Source organism: Macaca nemestrina, chromosome 1, assembly GCF_043159975.1.
Source record: "Macaca nemestrina isolate mMacNem1 chromosome 1, mMacNem.hap1, whole genome shotgun sequence".
NCBI classification, from domain to species: Eukaryota; Metazoa; Chordata; class Mammalia; order Primates; family Cercopithecidae; genus Macaca; species Macaca nemestrina.
In genome coordinates, this window is record NC_092125.1 from 130,213,980 (window position 1) to 130,230,337 (window position 16,358).

General features: G+C 33.6%; 1 protein-coding gene across 3 annotated transcripts in view; it reads left to right on the forward strand.

The window, feature by feature from the left end:
- Positions 1 to 16,358, forward strand: part of LOC105466263 (collagen type XI alpha 1 chain) — a 219,601-nt gene that overhangs the window by 15,525 nt on the left and 187,718 nt on the right. For all 3 annotated transcript variants that reach the window (XM_011715280.3, XM_011715281.3, XM_011715283.3), the window contains exons 2-3: positions 10,233 to 10,400; positions 14,310 to 14,523. In XM_011715280.3, the coding sequence (XP_011713582.1) occupies positions 10,233 to 10,400; positions 14,310 to 14,523 (382 nt within the window). The remainder of the gene's footprint in view (positions 1 to 10,232; positions 10,401 to 14,309; positions 14,524 to 16,358) is intronic.

A 16,358-nucleotide genomic window follows, 5' to 3' on the forward strand; every position in this document is an offset into this window, starting at 1 on the left:
GCTTCTCCTGTTATCTTGACATTTTTAAAGCCAGACCTCTTTCTAAAATTATCGAATGACCCTTTGTTGGCATTAAATTCTTCAGCTTTAGATTCTTAACCTTGCTTTTGCTTTAAGTTGTCATATAACAACTTCACTTTTTCTTGAATCATATTGAACTTCATAGTTACATAATGGTTTTCTCATAGCCCCCCTCACCCACATAAAGCTGCATTTTCAATATAAGATTTTTAAAAAAGATGCTTTGCAAAACTGTGAGATTTTTGCAAATTACTGGCATAGATGCAGTGACCAATTCATAGATTTCTTTTCTTTTCTTTCTTTTTAAAATTTTTTTATTTAAACAATGATCCTTAGGCTGGACTCATTTATCTTGAAATGGCAGGCATCCACAGCAGACCTCAATCTATAGTACATACCAAACAATTCAACTTTGTGTGTGTGTGTGTGTGTGTGTGTGTGTGTGTGTACTTTTCTCTGCTTCTCGGGAGTATGTAAAACATTAGTGGCACTTCAGATAGGTTCCCTGGTGCTTTTCAAGGTTTACAATATTGCACTAAACATGATGAAAAGGACACGAGAACCCTGAGAGATCACTTTTTACAGAGATAGGCAATTTCCTAGAGAGATCCACTGCTCGTGTGGAGATGATATTTAAGCAGATACTTGCCACATTTCGGCTCACCACAATAGCAACAGGAGGTGGCTAACAAATGATTACAGTATACAGTATGCACTACAGTTAATCTTATTCAGTTTTGATTTATTGCTGCATCTTTACATTTGTTTACATTTCGCTCCACTATGAATGGTGCCATGTATAATGGTGCCATGTATGATCTGTGTTTGTGTGCATAAGATATGACAAATTTTGGCTTCTTATACTTTGTCTCTATTTTGTGGTAGTAAACCATAAAAGACTTGTATCTACATATATTTTGTGCGTTCATGACATACTTAACTTTTTCTTAATGTTTTTGATATTTTTAGGCTACTTTGTTCATCTGGAAGGTTTCTCAAATTGTCACAATTCTCCAAAAATGTTTTTTAAATTTTAAATTTGTGTATTGAAACAAATTCACAGATAACAGGACCTATACATTTCAAACTAGTATTGTTCAAGGGTCAACTGTATTTCTCCCAATCCCTAAATAGGTTAGAATTATAAACAGGCCACAATGGGATGCTGATACAGTTGATTTTGCTGGAAGTCACACTTTTTCATTAATTGCACTTCAGAATATTTTACTATGTATGTTTCTTGACCTTTCTAATTATGAATTTTACTATGCAGTTGGTTTTGTTTTAAATTGGAATTTTCCTGAAATTGTAAGAAAGTACATTTACATTTGTTCATTGGATTTCTATTTTCTGAGAAGGTAGTACTAATGGGCTTGTTAGGTGTTTGTTTTGATGAAATTAACACTAAAATTCCTAAAACTCCAGGTTATTGATTTATGTTTCTTTCTTATGTCATTCTCAGTTTGGTGCTATTCACTGTTTGAATATGAAATACCCAGTTTGTATACACTTGTTTATTTGTAGTATTTGTGTGTATATTAGTGTACATGTGGAGAAATAGATTAAGTAAACAGAGCATTATTAATGACAACACATCTTAGTTGATTATAGAACCCTTTGGGGAAAATTGAACTCTAAATAGTATTACGGAACACTTCCCATGTCCTGTACTAATTAATGTAAACTATACAACTGCAAGGACTTCATATATAATCTTACAGTTTACTAATGTATTTAGTTCATTTCTTTAATTTTGCACTTGTGTTGACTACAAGGATTAGATTGTAACATACAAATCAAACATCTGGTAATTTCATCCAAAAAGGGTTCTGCTGAGGGTAAGAAGTTTATGTAATTTTTATTGGCATTATTTGTGTCACATCATCATTTGAATACGAACTTCTATATCTTTTTAAATATAGGAGTATTTAGGTCAACGTGCTTAATTTTCTAATATTTTATATTCATATATAATTCATGGTTGTTATGTGGAATATATGTATCTAAAATAAATGAAAGAATAGTGTCAGAGAAAAGGGTCTACAATATTACATTTTTAAATCTTTAGTAAATAGCTTATATCAGGCCTACTGTGTTTAAGCTATAGTTATATCAATTTCTATGCAATGCAAGGAAAAAAATAATGAAAAGAGAAAAATGCTAATGATATCAGTGTATTAATGTCAGTTTGTACTACAGGGGGTAATGAAGTGCTGAGCATGAAAATATAAATTTAAGATCTATTTGGTTGCTTAAGCTAAATTCCAGGAAACCTCCCGAGATTGTTTGTATCTGAAATAACATATGAACATGCCGAAGAGATTGCTAAGAAGTACATAATTTTTATGGATGATTTTGAATGGACATTTACAGATGAAAACTGTTTAGTATTCTATTCAACTGCAGAGAACCTTCCCAAGGTAGTCTGAGGAAGCAGATAACAGGAATCAGTTTAATTATAGCTCTAGGGAAATGCAGATTGTGTTCATTGGAAGCATTAAAGATGTTCAAAAAGGTAGACATTTTCCAGGAATAATGATTTTAGATAATATTTTTATTGAATATGTATTATGTATTAGACACCATTCTAAGTTTAAAATTCTTTATAGCATTTAATTCTCAAAATGAGGCTGAATTGAGAAAACTAAGTCTTGGAGAGGTAAATAGCTTATCCAAAGTCATAGAACTAATAAATGCTGAATTTGGGTTAGTTATTGGGCAGTTCTTACTGTGGAAGCTAGTTATTAGTTGTTGTTTATATGCTCGGCATGTCCCAGTTTTTAGGCTCGCTCTTAAGAGCCATCATGATTTTGAAATACGGCAGAATATTAGTAGTAGGAAAATTATAAGAAATAATCAATTGTCTATCCTTTTCTCTTTTGTGAGTCCTACATCTCACTACCACATGCTCATAGTAGCAATACTGGTTTTTTGACTGAGTGGAAGATGGCTGAGAACTTTCTTCTGTATTATTTTATTTTTATTAGTTCCATAATGGTATGCCTCATATATAGTCTGTGATGTAAGGTACAGGGTGAGAATAAGTGACTCTCAAGAAGTTGGGAAATTATCTACATTAGGAAGGCTTTTTTTTTTCTTTTTTCTTTTTCTTTTTCTTTTTTTTTTTTTTTTGAGACAAAGCCTCGCCCTGTCCCAGACTGGAGTGCAGTGGCGTGATCTCGGCTCACTGAAACCTCCGCCTCCCAGGTTCAAGATATTCCCCTGCCTCAGCCTTTGGAGTAGCTGGGATTACAGGTGTGCACCACTATGCCAGGCTAATTTTTGTATTTTTAGTAGAGACAGGGTTTCACCATGTTGGCCAGGCTGGACTTGAACTCCTGACCTCTGGATCCACCCACCTCGGCCTCCCAAAGTGCCGGGATTACAGGCGTGAGCCACCGCACTGCTTCACACCTATATTCTTGCCACACCTGAATCAAACAATGGCAACAAACAAACTTGGAAACCTCTTCAAGTTCTTGGTAAAGGTCACTTCCAATCCTCTTCCTTTCCTGTCTCAGATTGGTAGGAAAAATGCTTCAACTATGAGACAGGTTGTAGCTACTAATTTATTCATCCATTAAACATTTCTCTATTGATTATATACTGTGCTTCAGCTGCTATGTCTTTGCAATTTAATAGTGAATATCAATAGCACTGATGTTCACTGTCAGAGGGTTTACAGTGTATCGAGGGAGGCAGATGTTAAACAATAAATTCCATGCTTAACAGAGAGAGAGAAATATTAGCTGATGTGAGTATGTAACAAGAAAATCATGACCATAATTTAGACAGATGCGGTGCCTGAGAACATATAGCCTAGAGTCAAAGACATAATTAAGCAAGCAAACAAAACAGTGTAAGGTGATCTAAGGGGAAATACAGGACACTGGGATCATATAAAGAGGTCACATTATCCTCCTGGAAGGGCTAAGAATAAATCTCCTAGAATAAGGCATGCTTATATTTACACCAAAAGGTTGACTAGGTCTGAAGCCACCAAGTTTCAACCCTGGCTGCACATTGGACTCACCTGGGAAACTCAGAAAATATGGATGTCTGTACCCAATCATTCTACTTTATTAGCTCTGGGGTGGGTTCCAGGCATTCATAGGTTTTAAAAACTCTCCAGGTGATTCTATTGACAGGATTGAAAAATAAGTCAACTGTCCTTAACCAATTGAGGAAGGAATGGAAAAAATCTACAGATAAAGACAGCAAGGGCCGGGCGCGGTGGCTCACGCCTGTAATCCCAGCACTTTGGGAGGCCGAGGCGGGCGGATCACAAGGTCAGGAGATCGAGACCATGGTGAAACCCCGTCTCTACTAAAAAAAATAGAAAAAATTAGCCGGGCGCGTGGCGGGCGCCTGTAGTCCCAGCTACTCGGGAGGCTGAGGCCGGAGAATGGAGTGAACCCGGGAGGCGGAGCTTGCAGTGAGCCGAGATTGCGCCACTGCACTCCAGCCTGGGCGACAGAGCGAGACTCCGTCTCAAAAAAAAAAAAAAAAAAAAAAAAAGACAGCAAGGTACATTTTAGAAACTGAAAGTTATTCCAGTTCTAGTAATAAAAGTAAGGGTGGGCAAGTAGATGGCTCTTGGAGTTTGTGGCAGTGAACGCATGATGAAGATATGATTTTTCTCCAGTGGTCCTCAGCAGCCATGGTGCATCAAATCTGGAGAGCTAAATTTGCTTAGTGTTGATGTCTCCTTGGGCAAGCATGGGTGGTTTCCTTGAACTCTTTACTCTCTTTGTATCTGTGCTACCATATGTACTGTTTCTTTCCTTCTCTTCTCCATTGAGAAGCTCCTATTTATCTCTCAGGACTCAGATTAAAAGGGATAGGTAGTAGGTATTTTAGCTGTTGTGAGCACACAATCTCTGTTACAGCTATGCAACTCTGTTGCAATACAAAAGCAACTATGGACAATATATAAATGAATGGGTGTGGCTATATGCCAATAAAAACTTTATTTATGAAAGCTGAAATTTCATATAGTTTTCACGTGTCACAAAATATTATCCTCTGATTTTTTTCAACCATGTAAAATGTACAATTATTCTTGTGTCATGTGCCATATAAAAATAGGCAGCAAGGAAATCTTAGCCCATAGGCATAGATTCCTCCACCAGCATTCTAAGGTATTGTTACAAAAACCAATTTAGTTCTGACAAAAACTCTTTGAAGTAAATATTTTTGTTATTCTCATTGTACTGATATAGAAACGGAGACCCAGAGTAGGTAAGTAATCTGTCCAAATCACACAGATGCTAAGAGGCAGAGGTGGACTTAAGAAGCAGTCTTACCTTTATCATGTAATGGTGCTGTTCACTGCTGGTCATGGAAGTGTGCAAAGAAGCTTAGAGAAGGAATTAGAGATGAAACAAAGTATTGTGAGATGTTACATCAGTAATCTATATGGATGCTGAAGGCAACAACAAGGAGAAAGGATCAAAGACTTGGGATCAAACCGATCAGTGAAAGGGTGGGGGTGTTTAAGAGGTCAATAGAATACAATAAAAAGTACATATTAGGACCTAAAAAATTTTTGTTTCGATGCTAGATAGCCTGAGTATTTCAGAGGAAGTTCCTTCCATATATTTTCACATTATCGTGTTTCACATTCAGCCAACATTTTATGTAGTCTGTGTGTGTTTGTGTGTGTATACCTGTTCCTTTCTAGTTTGCAAAAATTGACAAAGACAAGGCAAATAATTAAAAACAAGTGTGAAAAGTGCTACAACAGAGGTTAGCGGATCTAACCCAGCTTTGGGAGATAGAGAATGTTTTCTGCAGAAGATGCATTATCAGGTATATTCTTCTACTCCTTCAGGTGAGGTGGAGTGAAGTGTTTGAAACAGAGAGTAGGATTTATAAAGGCCCAGAAGCAAGCCAGAGAACATAGTGGATTCTGGAAAGACTGAGTTTAGTATGGCTAGAAAACTGAATGAGGACAGAATTAGGGACTCATCAGAGATAAGACTGTACATTCAGTGAGATTAGAGTGGTAGGATAAGTTGGAGTGTCCAGATATCCAAATTGTATATTCAAGGAATGTGGAAATCATCTGAGAGTCAGTGGGGTTCTTTGAAGGAATTTAAGCAGAAGAGTGACATGAGACATGGATTTTTGGAAGGTTAATCAAGCTGGTGGAATGAATATTGATGGGAAAAAGTATGGAACCCAGTTAAATGGCTATTTTAGTAGCACATGGGCTTGGATATTCTAGTCTCCCATTTAATAAACCTGTAGCTATTCAATAAAGGACAGGAAAACATAATTGAACAAAACGTGATGAATTGGATACACCTGAATTGCATACACATGGTTTGTGCCAACAGTTGGCAACATAGAGATAATTAAAATATTAAGGTCCTTTAATAATTACTTTGAATATGGAAATTTTACTTTTTTCATGTATCATATTTAGCCATAAAATTATTTCTTTAAATCTTTGAACAGTTGCAGTTAGCCAAATACAAAGAATAACTTTCCAACATATATTTATGTATGTGTATAAAACAGTAGAATCCATTTAATGACAATTTATTAAATGCAATGTGTATGAGGATTATGAGATCAAATAACAGTCAGAATTTCAAAGTAGCTTAATTCATTATTTAGTTCACTTGAAATAAAATAATCTTAAGGACTTAATTAATGGAGTTTTACTTTTTTGTAACTTGAGATGACTTTTTGGAAAAAGAAAAAGCTTGGTTGAAACCTTTATTATATGTCTCTACTTGTATTGTTTTTTGAGGTATGTACACTTGGAGAAAGTCATGGTGTTAAAAGATATATTGTAGACTTTGTGGTCCATTTTATGTGTTATTTACCTCTGTCCAATTGTGACTATGACAGTGGGGATGCATTCTTTTTTTTTTTTTTCCCCCCAGGAAGATTACAGCCTTCATAGATGTGTTAATGTCTATCCTCAAGTCTTTATTCAGTTCTACTTTGGAGAATGACTTCAGAGCAAAAAGATGAGATAATTTAAGCAGATAAAGTGCTGTGGTTTTCAGAAACATTCTTCTTCAGAGTCATTTATTTACTAGAACAAGTAATGAGTTTAGTTTAAAATAAATATGAACATCATTGGGAAACAATTAACTGGCTCAAATGACATTAACATATTATATGTATGTTTTAAGTTTTTTTTGCAGAGTTTTTATTTTGGGGTATAGCAGTTTGAGTGGTGAAGTGGAAGGAGCATAGACTTGGTATTTACACAGATGTTAAGAGTAATCTTAGTTTGCTCTCTGGTTCTCAAATCTGTCTCTGCACAGGAGGGATAAGAACATATGGTTTGTGAGGGTTAATCCCTGTAAAGAACTTAGTCTAGCGACTGGCACATATTAGGCTCTCCCTGGCAGTTATTATGATTATCATTTTCTTAGTTATGAGGTAAGAGAAAAGAACACATAAAAAACAGATATCCTATTGGCCTAAAAACATAGCCAAGCAGGACTAGTGCAAAAAAATGTTCTTGAACACCATTATAATTTTGTATCTCAGGCATGCTGAATGCTATTTGGCCAGCATATGGTCTACTCTGAATGTTTTGCTTGTTTTTGAATACAGGTATGAAGCTAATAGAATGTAAGTCAAACAAGTACTCAAATAATGTTGTTTTGTTCAACTCGTTTAGTTATAGTGTTGATAAGAAAAAAAAAAAGTCCTTCCCAGTCAGGGCCACTATGTGGCAATTACATGTTCTCACTATGTCTGCATGGGATTTCACTGGGCACTCTGGTTTCCTTCCATATCCCCAAAATGTGTACAGAGAATTGCTGTCTCTAAATGGTCGCAGTCTGGTTGAGTGAGTATGTTTGTCCTACCATGAGATGGTGTCTTGTCCAGGGCTGGTTCTCACCCTGTGTCCTGAATGTTTGGGTTGGGCTCCAACCATATGGGGCCCTGAACTGGGATAAGCAGGTTAGAAAATGAATGAACAAATTAATGAATGAATACAAATTATTGTCAAATAAAAATGTATAAACTATACCATAATTATCCAAATGCACATGATAAATAATGCAGTGCAAAAGCACCCAGAGCTCATCATATTTGTGATTGATTCTGAACTGCATGTGGGAGGACATGCTCCTTACAATTTTCACTTTTTGAACGTTTATACCTTAATTTAACCCAGCCCTACTATGACCACCGTCATTCATTGATTCACCAGTAATTGGATAATTATTTTGTTTTCATTAATCGTTCTTAAGTGTATGTATAGCTCACATTTAGTTCAATGTTCAATATGAAAAGTGTTTTCAGTCTTTATTTAGAAGTTTGGTGGTGTTTTTGTGACTGGAAATAGACTGTAGGAACTTAACTTTGGTTTATATCAATTAGCCTATAGTCAAATTGGTTTCATTAAAGTTCCGTTGCTTAAAGTCGAAGTTTGCAAGAGCCTATCGAGGACGTTAAGTGAGGACTTACTATACATTGAGTAATATGGGTTCTAAAGTCTGTTTTTATAACAATACTTGAACTGCATTATTCATGTCCTGACTTGCTTAGTGACCTAAATAGATATGTAATTATGGACCAAAGAACTTGAAGATCTAAAAATGATAAAGTGTTTTTTTTTTTTCTAAGTGGCATATTTCATGTAGTGTACTGTTTGAAGATTAATCCATGTTGTGTCATGTATCAGCCATCTTTTTTATGGCTGGGTAGTATTTCATCATACAGACTACTTTTGGTTAATCCATTCATCTGTTGAAAGAAACTTGCATTGTTTCCACCTTTTGGCTCTTGTGAATAATGCTGTAGTGAACATTGGTGTTCAAATATTTGGTTGAGTCCTAGCTTTCAATTATTTTGGGCATATACGTGGGAGTGGAATTGCTGGGTCATATGGCACTTCTGTATGAGTTCACTTAAATGAAATTTTTCGAATGAGGAACTAGAGACAGAAAGTATATAAGAAGTTGTCAGGGGTAGGAGGTGGAAGGAATGAGGAGTTATTGCATAATGGTGATGAAGTTTGTTTGGGTTGATGAAAAATTTTCAGAAATAGATAAGAATGATAGTTGTACAATATTGTGAGTGTAATTAATGCTACTGAATTGTACACTTAAAAAACCTAAAATGTCAAATTTAATGTTATATGTATTGATCACAATTAAAAATAATAATAGTATAATATGCCAAAACCCACTGTACCCTTTTAAATGGGTGTTTTGTATGGTATGTGAATTATAGCCCCATAAAGATGTTTATACAAATGGATCACACTTACAAAGGAAAGTTTAAGTTTCCAAACATATACTATATTGACCACTTCAGAGTAGCTACAAGTACCTGGAATGAATTAGGTTTGGGAAATTTATGCTTCCACTGACAAATAACCTAGTATTACATAATCTAAGGCTACATAAAAATGTGGAGGGGCACAATTACTAAATTATTCATCTTTAGGGACTTTCAGTCTAAATCATGAAGTATGTAGTAATATCTATGAAGTAACTGGTAAGTTGAGAGAATAAAAATCAATAAGTTACATATAGATAGATACATAAACCTTTGTGCACATGCATTTGTACCTGTATATAATTTGTAAATAATTAACACAGGAAAGGACTAAAAAAGGCATTGTATTGTGCCGCCTATTTTTTTAACACCTTTCTTTCAACTTCTCTTTGTGTATACAAAATGACTAAGTAGGTGCACATTTTACAGTGTTTATATAATATCCATTGTAAATTTGAATCTTCAAAATCACCTCTGTTTAGATTATGAATAGTTTATTAGTAACTCTGGTAGAAAATGAAATACAAATGCTAACTTTCACTTGAATTCTACATAATGTTATTACTTGGAATTATTAAATATTTTGTGAATTATAATCAAGATACATATGAATGTTTATAAATTCATATATATGAAATTTTAAATTCCGGATGCACACATGCCTGTATACACACACGCGCGCGTGCACACACACACACACCCCTTCTGTGTTGCTTAACCAAAATTTGATTACAGATTTGAGATATTTTGAATCTGAGAATGTTGTTATGGTTTATATTACTACCTGCTGCCCCACTCCCCAAACTCCCACCTAAATGTTAGGGAAGCGTGGCAAGTGATAAATAGATTCAAGGTATGAAATGACATACTATCCTGTGTTAAAAATACTCATTGTTATATCAGAGAGTTGTTCAGTTCTAGTTTTTTTTTATTGTTTGCTTATTTTTCAGCTGCTCCAGTTGATGTACTAAAAGCACTAGATTTTCACAATTCTCCAGAGGGAATATCAAAAACAACGGGGTTTTGCACAAACAGAAAGAATTCTAAAGGCTCAGATACTGCTTACAGAGTTTCAAAGCAAGCACAACTCAGTGCCCCAACAAAACAGTTATTTCCAGGTATGTTTACTTTATTATTATTACTACTAAAATTATTACTACTTTTGTTACTACTAATGCTACTTTTAGTATTTCTTTACTAATTAGTATTTTTATCAGGTTAGATAATGCCCAATTATATGGTAAAATGCAATTCTTTCATATATCAGACACCAAATACTTTGTGGTCACCAAAGTAATGTAATGAAAATAACAAATAATTTAATAATTGCCAATCGTAATTCAGCACAATCACATTTCTGTGAAAATATGCTTATTTGAGCATTTAGTAATTCATTACTTTGTTAGAACATAATATATGGAGACAGCATTTTATATCTAGCCTATTTCTACATGTAATCATATAGAGGTTATTCATCGTGACTAGGGTATAGGACGGAATCTTTCCCCTTAATGACTACCTAAGTTAATTTAATGGGCATTTGGATTTAAACATACTTAGTGCAGGTTTTCCTAACATTAAGGTAAATGTTTCTGTTGAAAGAGATACTTTTTTTTTGAAAATAATTTTGCTTTATTTTTGCATGTCGTTCTTAGCTAAAATATGAGAAAATTTAGTCACATCTCACAGTTATCTCTACTGAACTTAGAGATTTTTTAAAAAATATCAGCTGGCAGTTTTTCATAATGGTACTGAAAAGTACTTGCTGAATATTTGTTTTTCCTTCCATGAGAGCACTAATTGACCTAATAACACTAATTATCTAGAAATCATGATAATGTGGAGAAAGGGCATTGAGTAGTGAAATGACAATTTCTGAGCCTCATATTTTCAGAGCAAGTAACTTGTTAACTGTGCTTGCCTCCATTTGATACATACCGGTTATCTATGATTGGTTGATTGACGGGTGTTCTCATCCTTATTTAACAGAGGAGGAAACTGAATTTCACAGAGACTCTCTGAGTTGACCAAGTTACATTGCGGTCAATATATAATCTAGGTTTGTTCTGCTCCATATATTTTATATGTTATCAAATGGTCCTTTCTGGCACTTTGGGATCTTCTCGGCAGCAATTTATCATTTAAATTCTTCATATTATCCTATATTATCTCTGCTTGAGAAAATTTGAGTTTCCTATCTTCATATGAAACTATTTTCTAACAAGAGGAAACAAATATAAATCAAGGGATTTAAACGTTACAAAACAGCACAGTACAGTTTTCATGGAAGGACATTTTAAAATACTTTGAAATACATTTATTTTGATTGTTCACTGATTCTTCCAATATATTTTCTGTTTTGCAATACTTTGTGGTGAACAAGAACAAACTGAAAATATAAAGAATAAAATGAACTTTTTTTCTGACTTTGAAAATAAAAAAAATTAAAATGATTATTAAGTTCATAAAATATTTAAAAAATAGAATTAAAAAATTAAAAGTAAAAAGGTAAGTTGCTTTTTCTATTTATGTGCACTCTGCTGCATTTCTTAAAGCATCCTTAATAGATAAAGGGATGGGAATTTTGAAGGGAGGAAAACAAAGAAAAATATACCAATTAAAAACCTTTAGAAATACTCAGATTACAGGTTATAATTTTTATACTTTGGCTCATTATCTCAGGGTCAGTGTGTTTTGCATTCCAATGTGGTAGTTATTTAAAATCATTAATTTTATGTAATTAATTTTAATACTATATATTTAAGTGATAAAAGCTATATAATCAACATTATCTGACTGCTTTGTTTATGATACAGTCTCATATAATTTCCACAGTAGTTCCATGGGACAGATTAAATTATTAGGCCAGTCAATGGATAGGAAGGGCAAGTAGGATTTTATTTGCTAAGAACACGTGGCTAGGAGATGGTGTGTTGATTCCATATATTGACTATTACGAATAATGTTGCAATACATATTGGACTGCAGATATCCCTTCAACATACTGATGTCATTTACTTGGTGAATATACCCAGTAGTAGGATTGATGGATAATATAACATAGGAGTGCATATGTTTTTGACATACTGATTTCATTTCCTTTGTATGTATACTCAGTAGTCGGATTGATGGCACTAGCTCTAATGTTTTGAGGAAACTTTTTACTATTTTCTATATGGATGTATTAATTTACATTTTCACCAATAGTATGAAACTGTTTCCTTTTCTCTACAATTGCACCAACACTTATCTTTTGACTTTTTGATAGTTGTCATTCATACTGGAGTGGAGTAATAGCTCATTGTGGTTTTGATTTACATTTCCATAATGATTAATGATGTTGAACATTTTTTTCATATACCCATTAGCCATTAGTATGTCTTCTTTGAGATATGTTTATTCAGACATCTTGCCCATTTTTAATTGGATTTTTTTTTCTATTGAGTTGTTTGAGTTCTTTACATGTTTTTAATATTAACCCCTTATCAGATGCATAGTTTGCAGATATTTTCTCCTGTTCTATAGGTTGTCTCTTCATTTGTTAATTTTTTATTTTGCTTTGTAAATGCTTTTTAGTTAAATGTAATCCTATTTGGATGTAGTAGGGCTGGGATTTGAGCCAAATGATCTGACAAGATTCAGAACTTTCAATTGAGATACTGTACTGTCTTCCAGTTAACTACTCTATGCATACATTTATAGCATAAAAATGTATTAAAGCCTCTTGCTGTTTTTTCTTTTGTAATACATTTAATAATTTCCACTTCATAAAATATATTTCTACTACGTGGCTTCATTAGATTCTATTACATACATATTCGTATTTTATTTAACCAGTTTCAATCATTGCAGCTTATTTTAAAATTTTACTATTATAAATAGTGGTTTGGTGATTTGAAAGCATAATACGTTTACACATATGCATCCTCTCCACATACATTCTTGGTGGCAGAATTGCTGATCTACGATTGTTTGAACTTGAATCCAAGACAGACATATTCATATTTCTTTTATAGATTTATACTACTGCCTGTAATAGAATTTGGAATGAATGGATTGAAAAAGGAAGGTCTTGATATTGGGCTAGATGTTGTTGATTACACATGCACATACACAATGGTTTTGCAAAAAGACAACTTTTAAACTAAAAGCGTCTCATTTCTCAAATAATAATGCTTGCTTTATTTATATGCCAGAGTAGTAAGAGGATCAAATAAGATATACTTGTAAAACTATTTTGAAAAATAAAATCCACAACTTAACATGCAGTGTTTTATAAAAATGTAAGTATTCTTTACTTAATTATTTGAGATATACTTCGGGTGATTGTTTAAATGATATATTTGTTTAACAAATGTTTAGTAAGTACCAATGTAGATCAGATTGTATGCTAGATGTTTGGCACATGATTGAGAGAGAGAAAGAAAGAAAAACAGAGTCTGCCTTCTTGAATTTAAAATCAAGTTAGTCAATTACCCTTATACTTCTGGCTCATAATGACATACACTTCTTTAATAAGAACCAATATGCAGTGAAACTGCATTGTTTGATATTAAGAACTAATCGAAAATTCTTAAGCTTTTAAAGAAACAACAAAAATAATACGTTTATTAATTGGGTCATTACAATGCTTCTTTAAAATGGGAATGTATGGCTACAGACTAGACAAAGCCAAAACATACAAACTTTATGCCAAAATTAGTACTTAAATAAGTGTTTTAAGAGTGCTGGCTATGTGTTTGATATTTACTGGTATCATGATCCTGTTGCCTAAATCAAATTTAATTTCATATAGCCATTGTGCTTAAGTACTTTAAGCGAGTGGCTTTAAAGTTTGACTATAGCTTGGATAAAAATTGAAGAGAAACCTTAATAGAGGACCCCTATTTATTTATTAATCTGTTTACTATTCAAAGTTAGTTGATTTATAAAGGCCATGTAGAAAGTTCAAAAATCCTACAGTGATCTAGGAACAATGTAGAAATTGGACGTTGGAAATTTCTAACTCTTTGGCCTTTTCTTCTCAGGTGGACCTTTTCCAGAAGACTTTTCAATATTATTTACAGTGAAACCAAAAAAAGGAATTCAGTCTTTCCTTTTATCTATATATAATGAGCATGGTATTCAGCAAATTGGTGTTGAGGTTGGAAGATCACCTGTTTTTCTGTTTGAAGACCACACTGGAAAACCTGCCCCAGAAGACTATCCCCTCTTCAGAACTGTTAACATCGCTGATGGGAAGTAAGTCAGAAAATAATACAATGTTTTAACTATGCTGATGTCATTATTTTTATTCAGTCATTTAACAAATATTTATGAAGTATGATACAGTTTTTCCAGTGGCTGGTGATAAATAAATGAACAAAAAATACATAAAGACATAATTTATAGTATGTACAGGGAAACAACAATGCTTTCAAAATAAATCACTAATAAATAGTATAGCAGGTGATAATAAGTGAGAAAGAAAAAGAGAGCAGTAAAGAGGATAGGGTGTGGCAGTGGGGTGGGTACAGTTTTAAGAAGTGAGATCAAGCCAAATCCCACTAAGAAAGTGATATGTAAAAAAGGTGGAGTGCTTGCCATGCTGATAATTAAAAGCCTAGTGTTCCAGGAGAAGCAGGAAGCAAATACAGTCTCTGATTCCAGGGTGTGGACAATTTGTTCCAAGCAATATCAAGGATACCAGCATGGCAGGAGAAGAGTGGGATGATGAGGATGGAGAAGCAGAGTGAGGCCAGATGGTATAACACATTGTAGGAGGTTGTAAGCACTTTGGATTGTACTCTGAGTGAAACAGGAAGTTACTGGAGGCTTTTTGAGCAGAAGAATGATCTAATTTGACTAACGTTTTACTAATAATACTGGAGATCAGAGGAAGCATTATAGAGTACTGATATGTGCCACGTGCTAAGCTCTTTATACACTGTTAACTCATTTAGTTCTCTTGATTCCTTTAAGAAAGTAATGTTAATAAACTAATTTTACTGGTAAGGGAACTGAGGCTCAGAGAGTTTAAGTAACTTGCCTAAGGTCATATAGTTGGAGAGTGATAGAGATGGGGTTTGAACTCAGGAAGTCAGGCTCGCACTGTGCTCCTTTGCAAATCATGCCGAATTCTGAATTATGCATAGTGGTCATTCCCTTTCACTTATGGAGCAGCTAAATAGAAATTTATGCTTATTAAGTTTACTCGATATTTTATCCCTGAATCCAGACCTCTAAAAAAACTTCATCCGAAATAGCACATTTGGTCAGAGATATAAGAAGGAAGTAGCAGTGCTCATTGACACTCATTACATTTTTGTCAGGACCACAGAGAAACTCTCAAGTCTCAGTGTTACAAACAAACAAACAAACAAACAAACAAACAAACAAAAACAGGCTTTTACAACTAATTTACATTATTATCCTATGAACAAATTAGATATAATAGCACACTGTGTTTCATTTTTTGACTGTTAGCAAACTCCATAGTAAGAGTTTAGTCTATATTTGGTAATTGTAGAAAATATTTTGAACTTATCTTATTATTCACACCTTATTTTTCCTTAATCCTACTTTCCTAACTGAAAAAAAGAAAAAAAAAAAACCTTCAATTTATTGCAGCCCAGACCACATTCTATTCAAAACTAACAGGCAGTGTTTAATATGAATGAATCCTTAAAGTAAAACATGAACAAATAAAAACAAAAAAATGGAGGATGTTCAATAAATATTTTTAATTGATTATCAAACAGAACAAGAAGTTATATTTACATATATCACAGTAGTAAAATATTATCTTGATAATATGTTGAATATAATTCATACCTAGTAGTATTCATTTTTTTCATTCGTATATGCCTTCAATAACAATTTGTTAAATGCTTACTGTGTGCTAGATAGGTCCTATACTTTTACTTGAGACTGTTAAAATGTGACATATTTGTGGAGCTCAACTGACATAATAATTTAGATGCAAAAATACTGGTATTTAAGCATAGTCTGATTTTTTTCAAGAACAATCATGACATTCATCATGAATGAACATTCATTCCATACGTACTTATCTATTAGCCACCACTTGGCTGGCA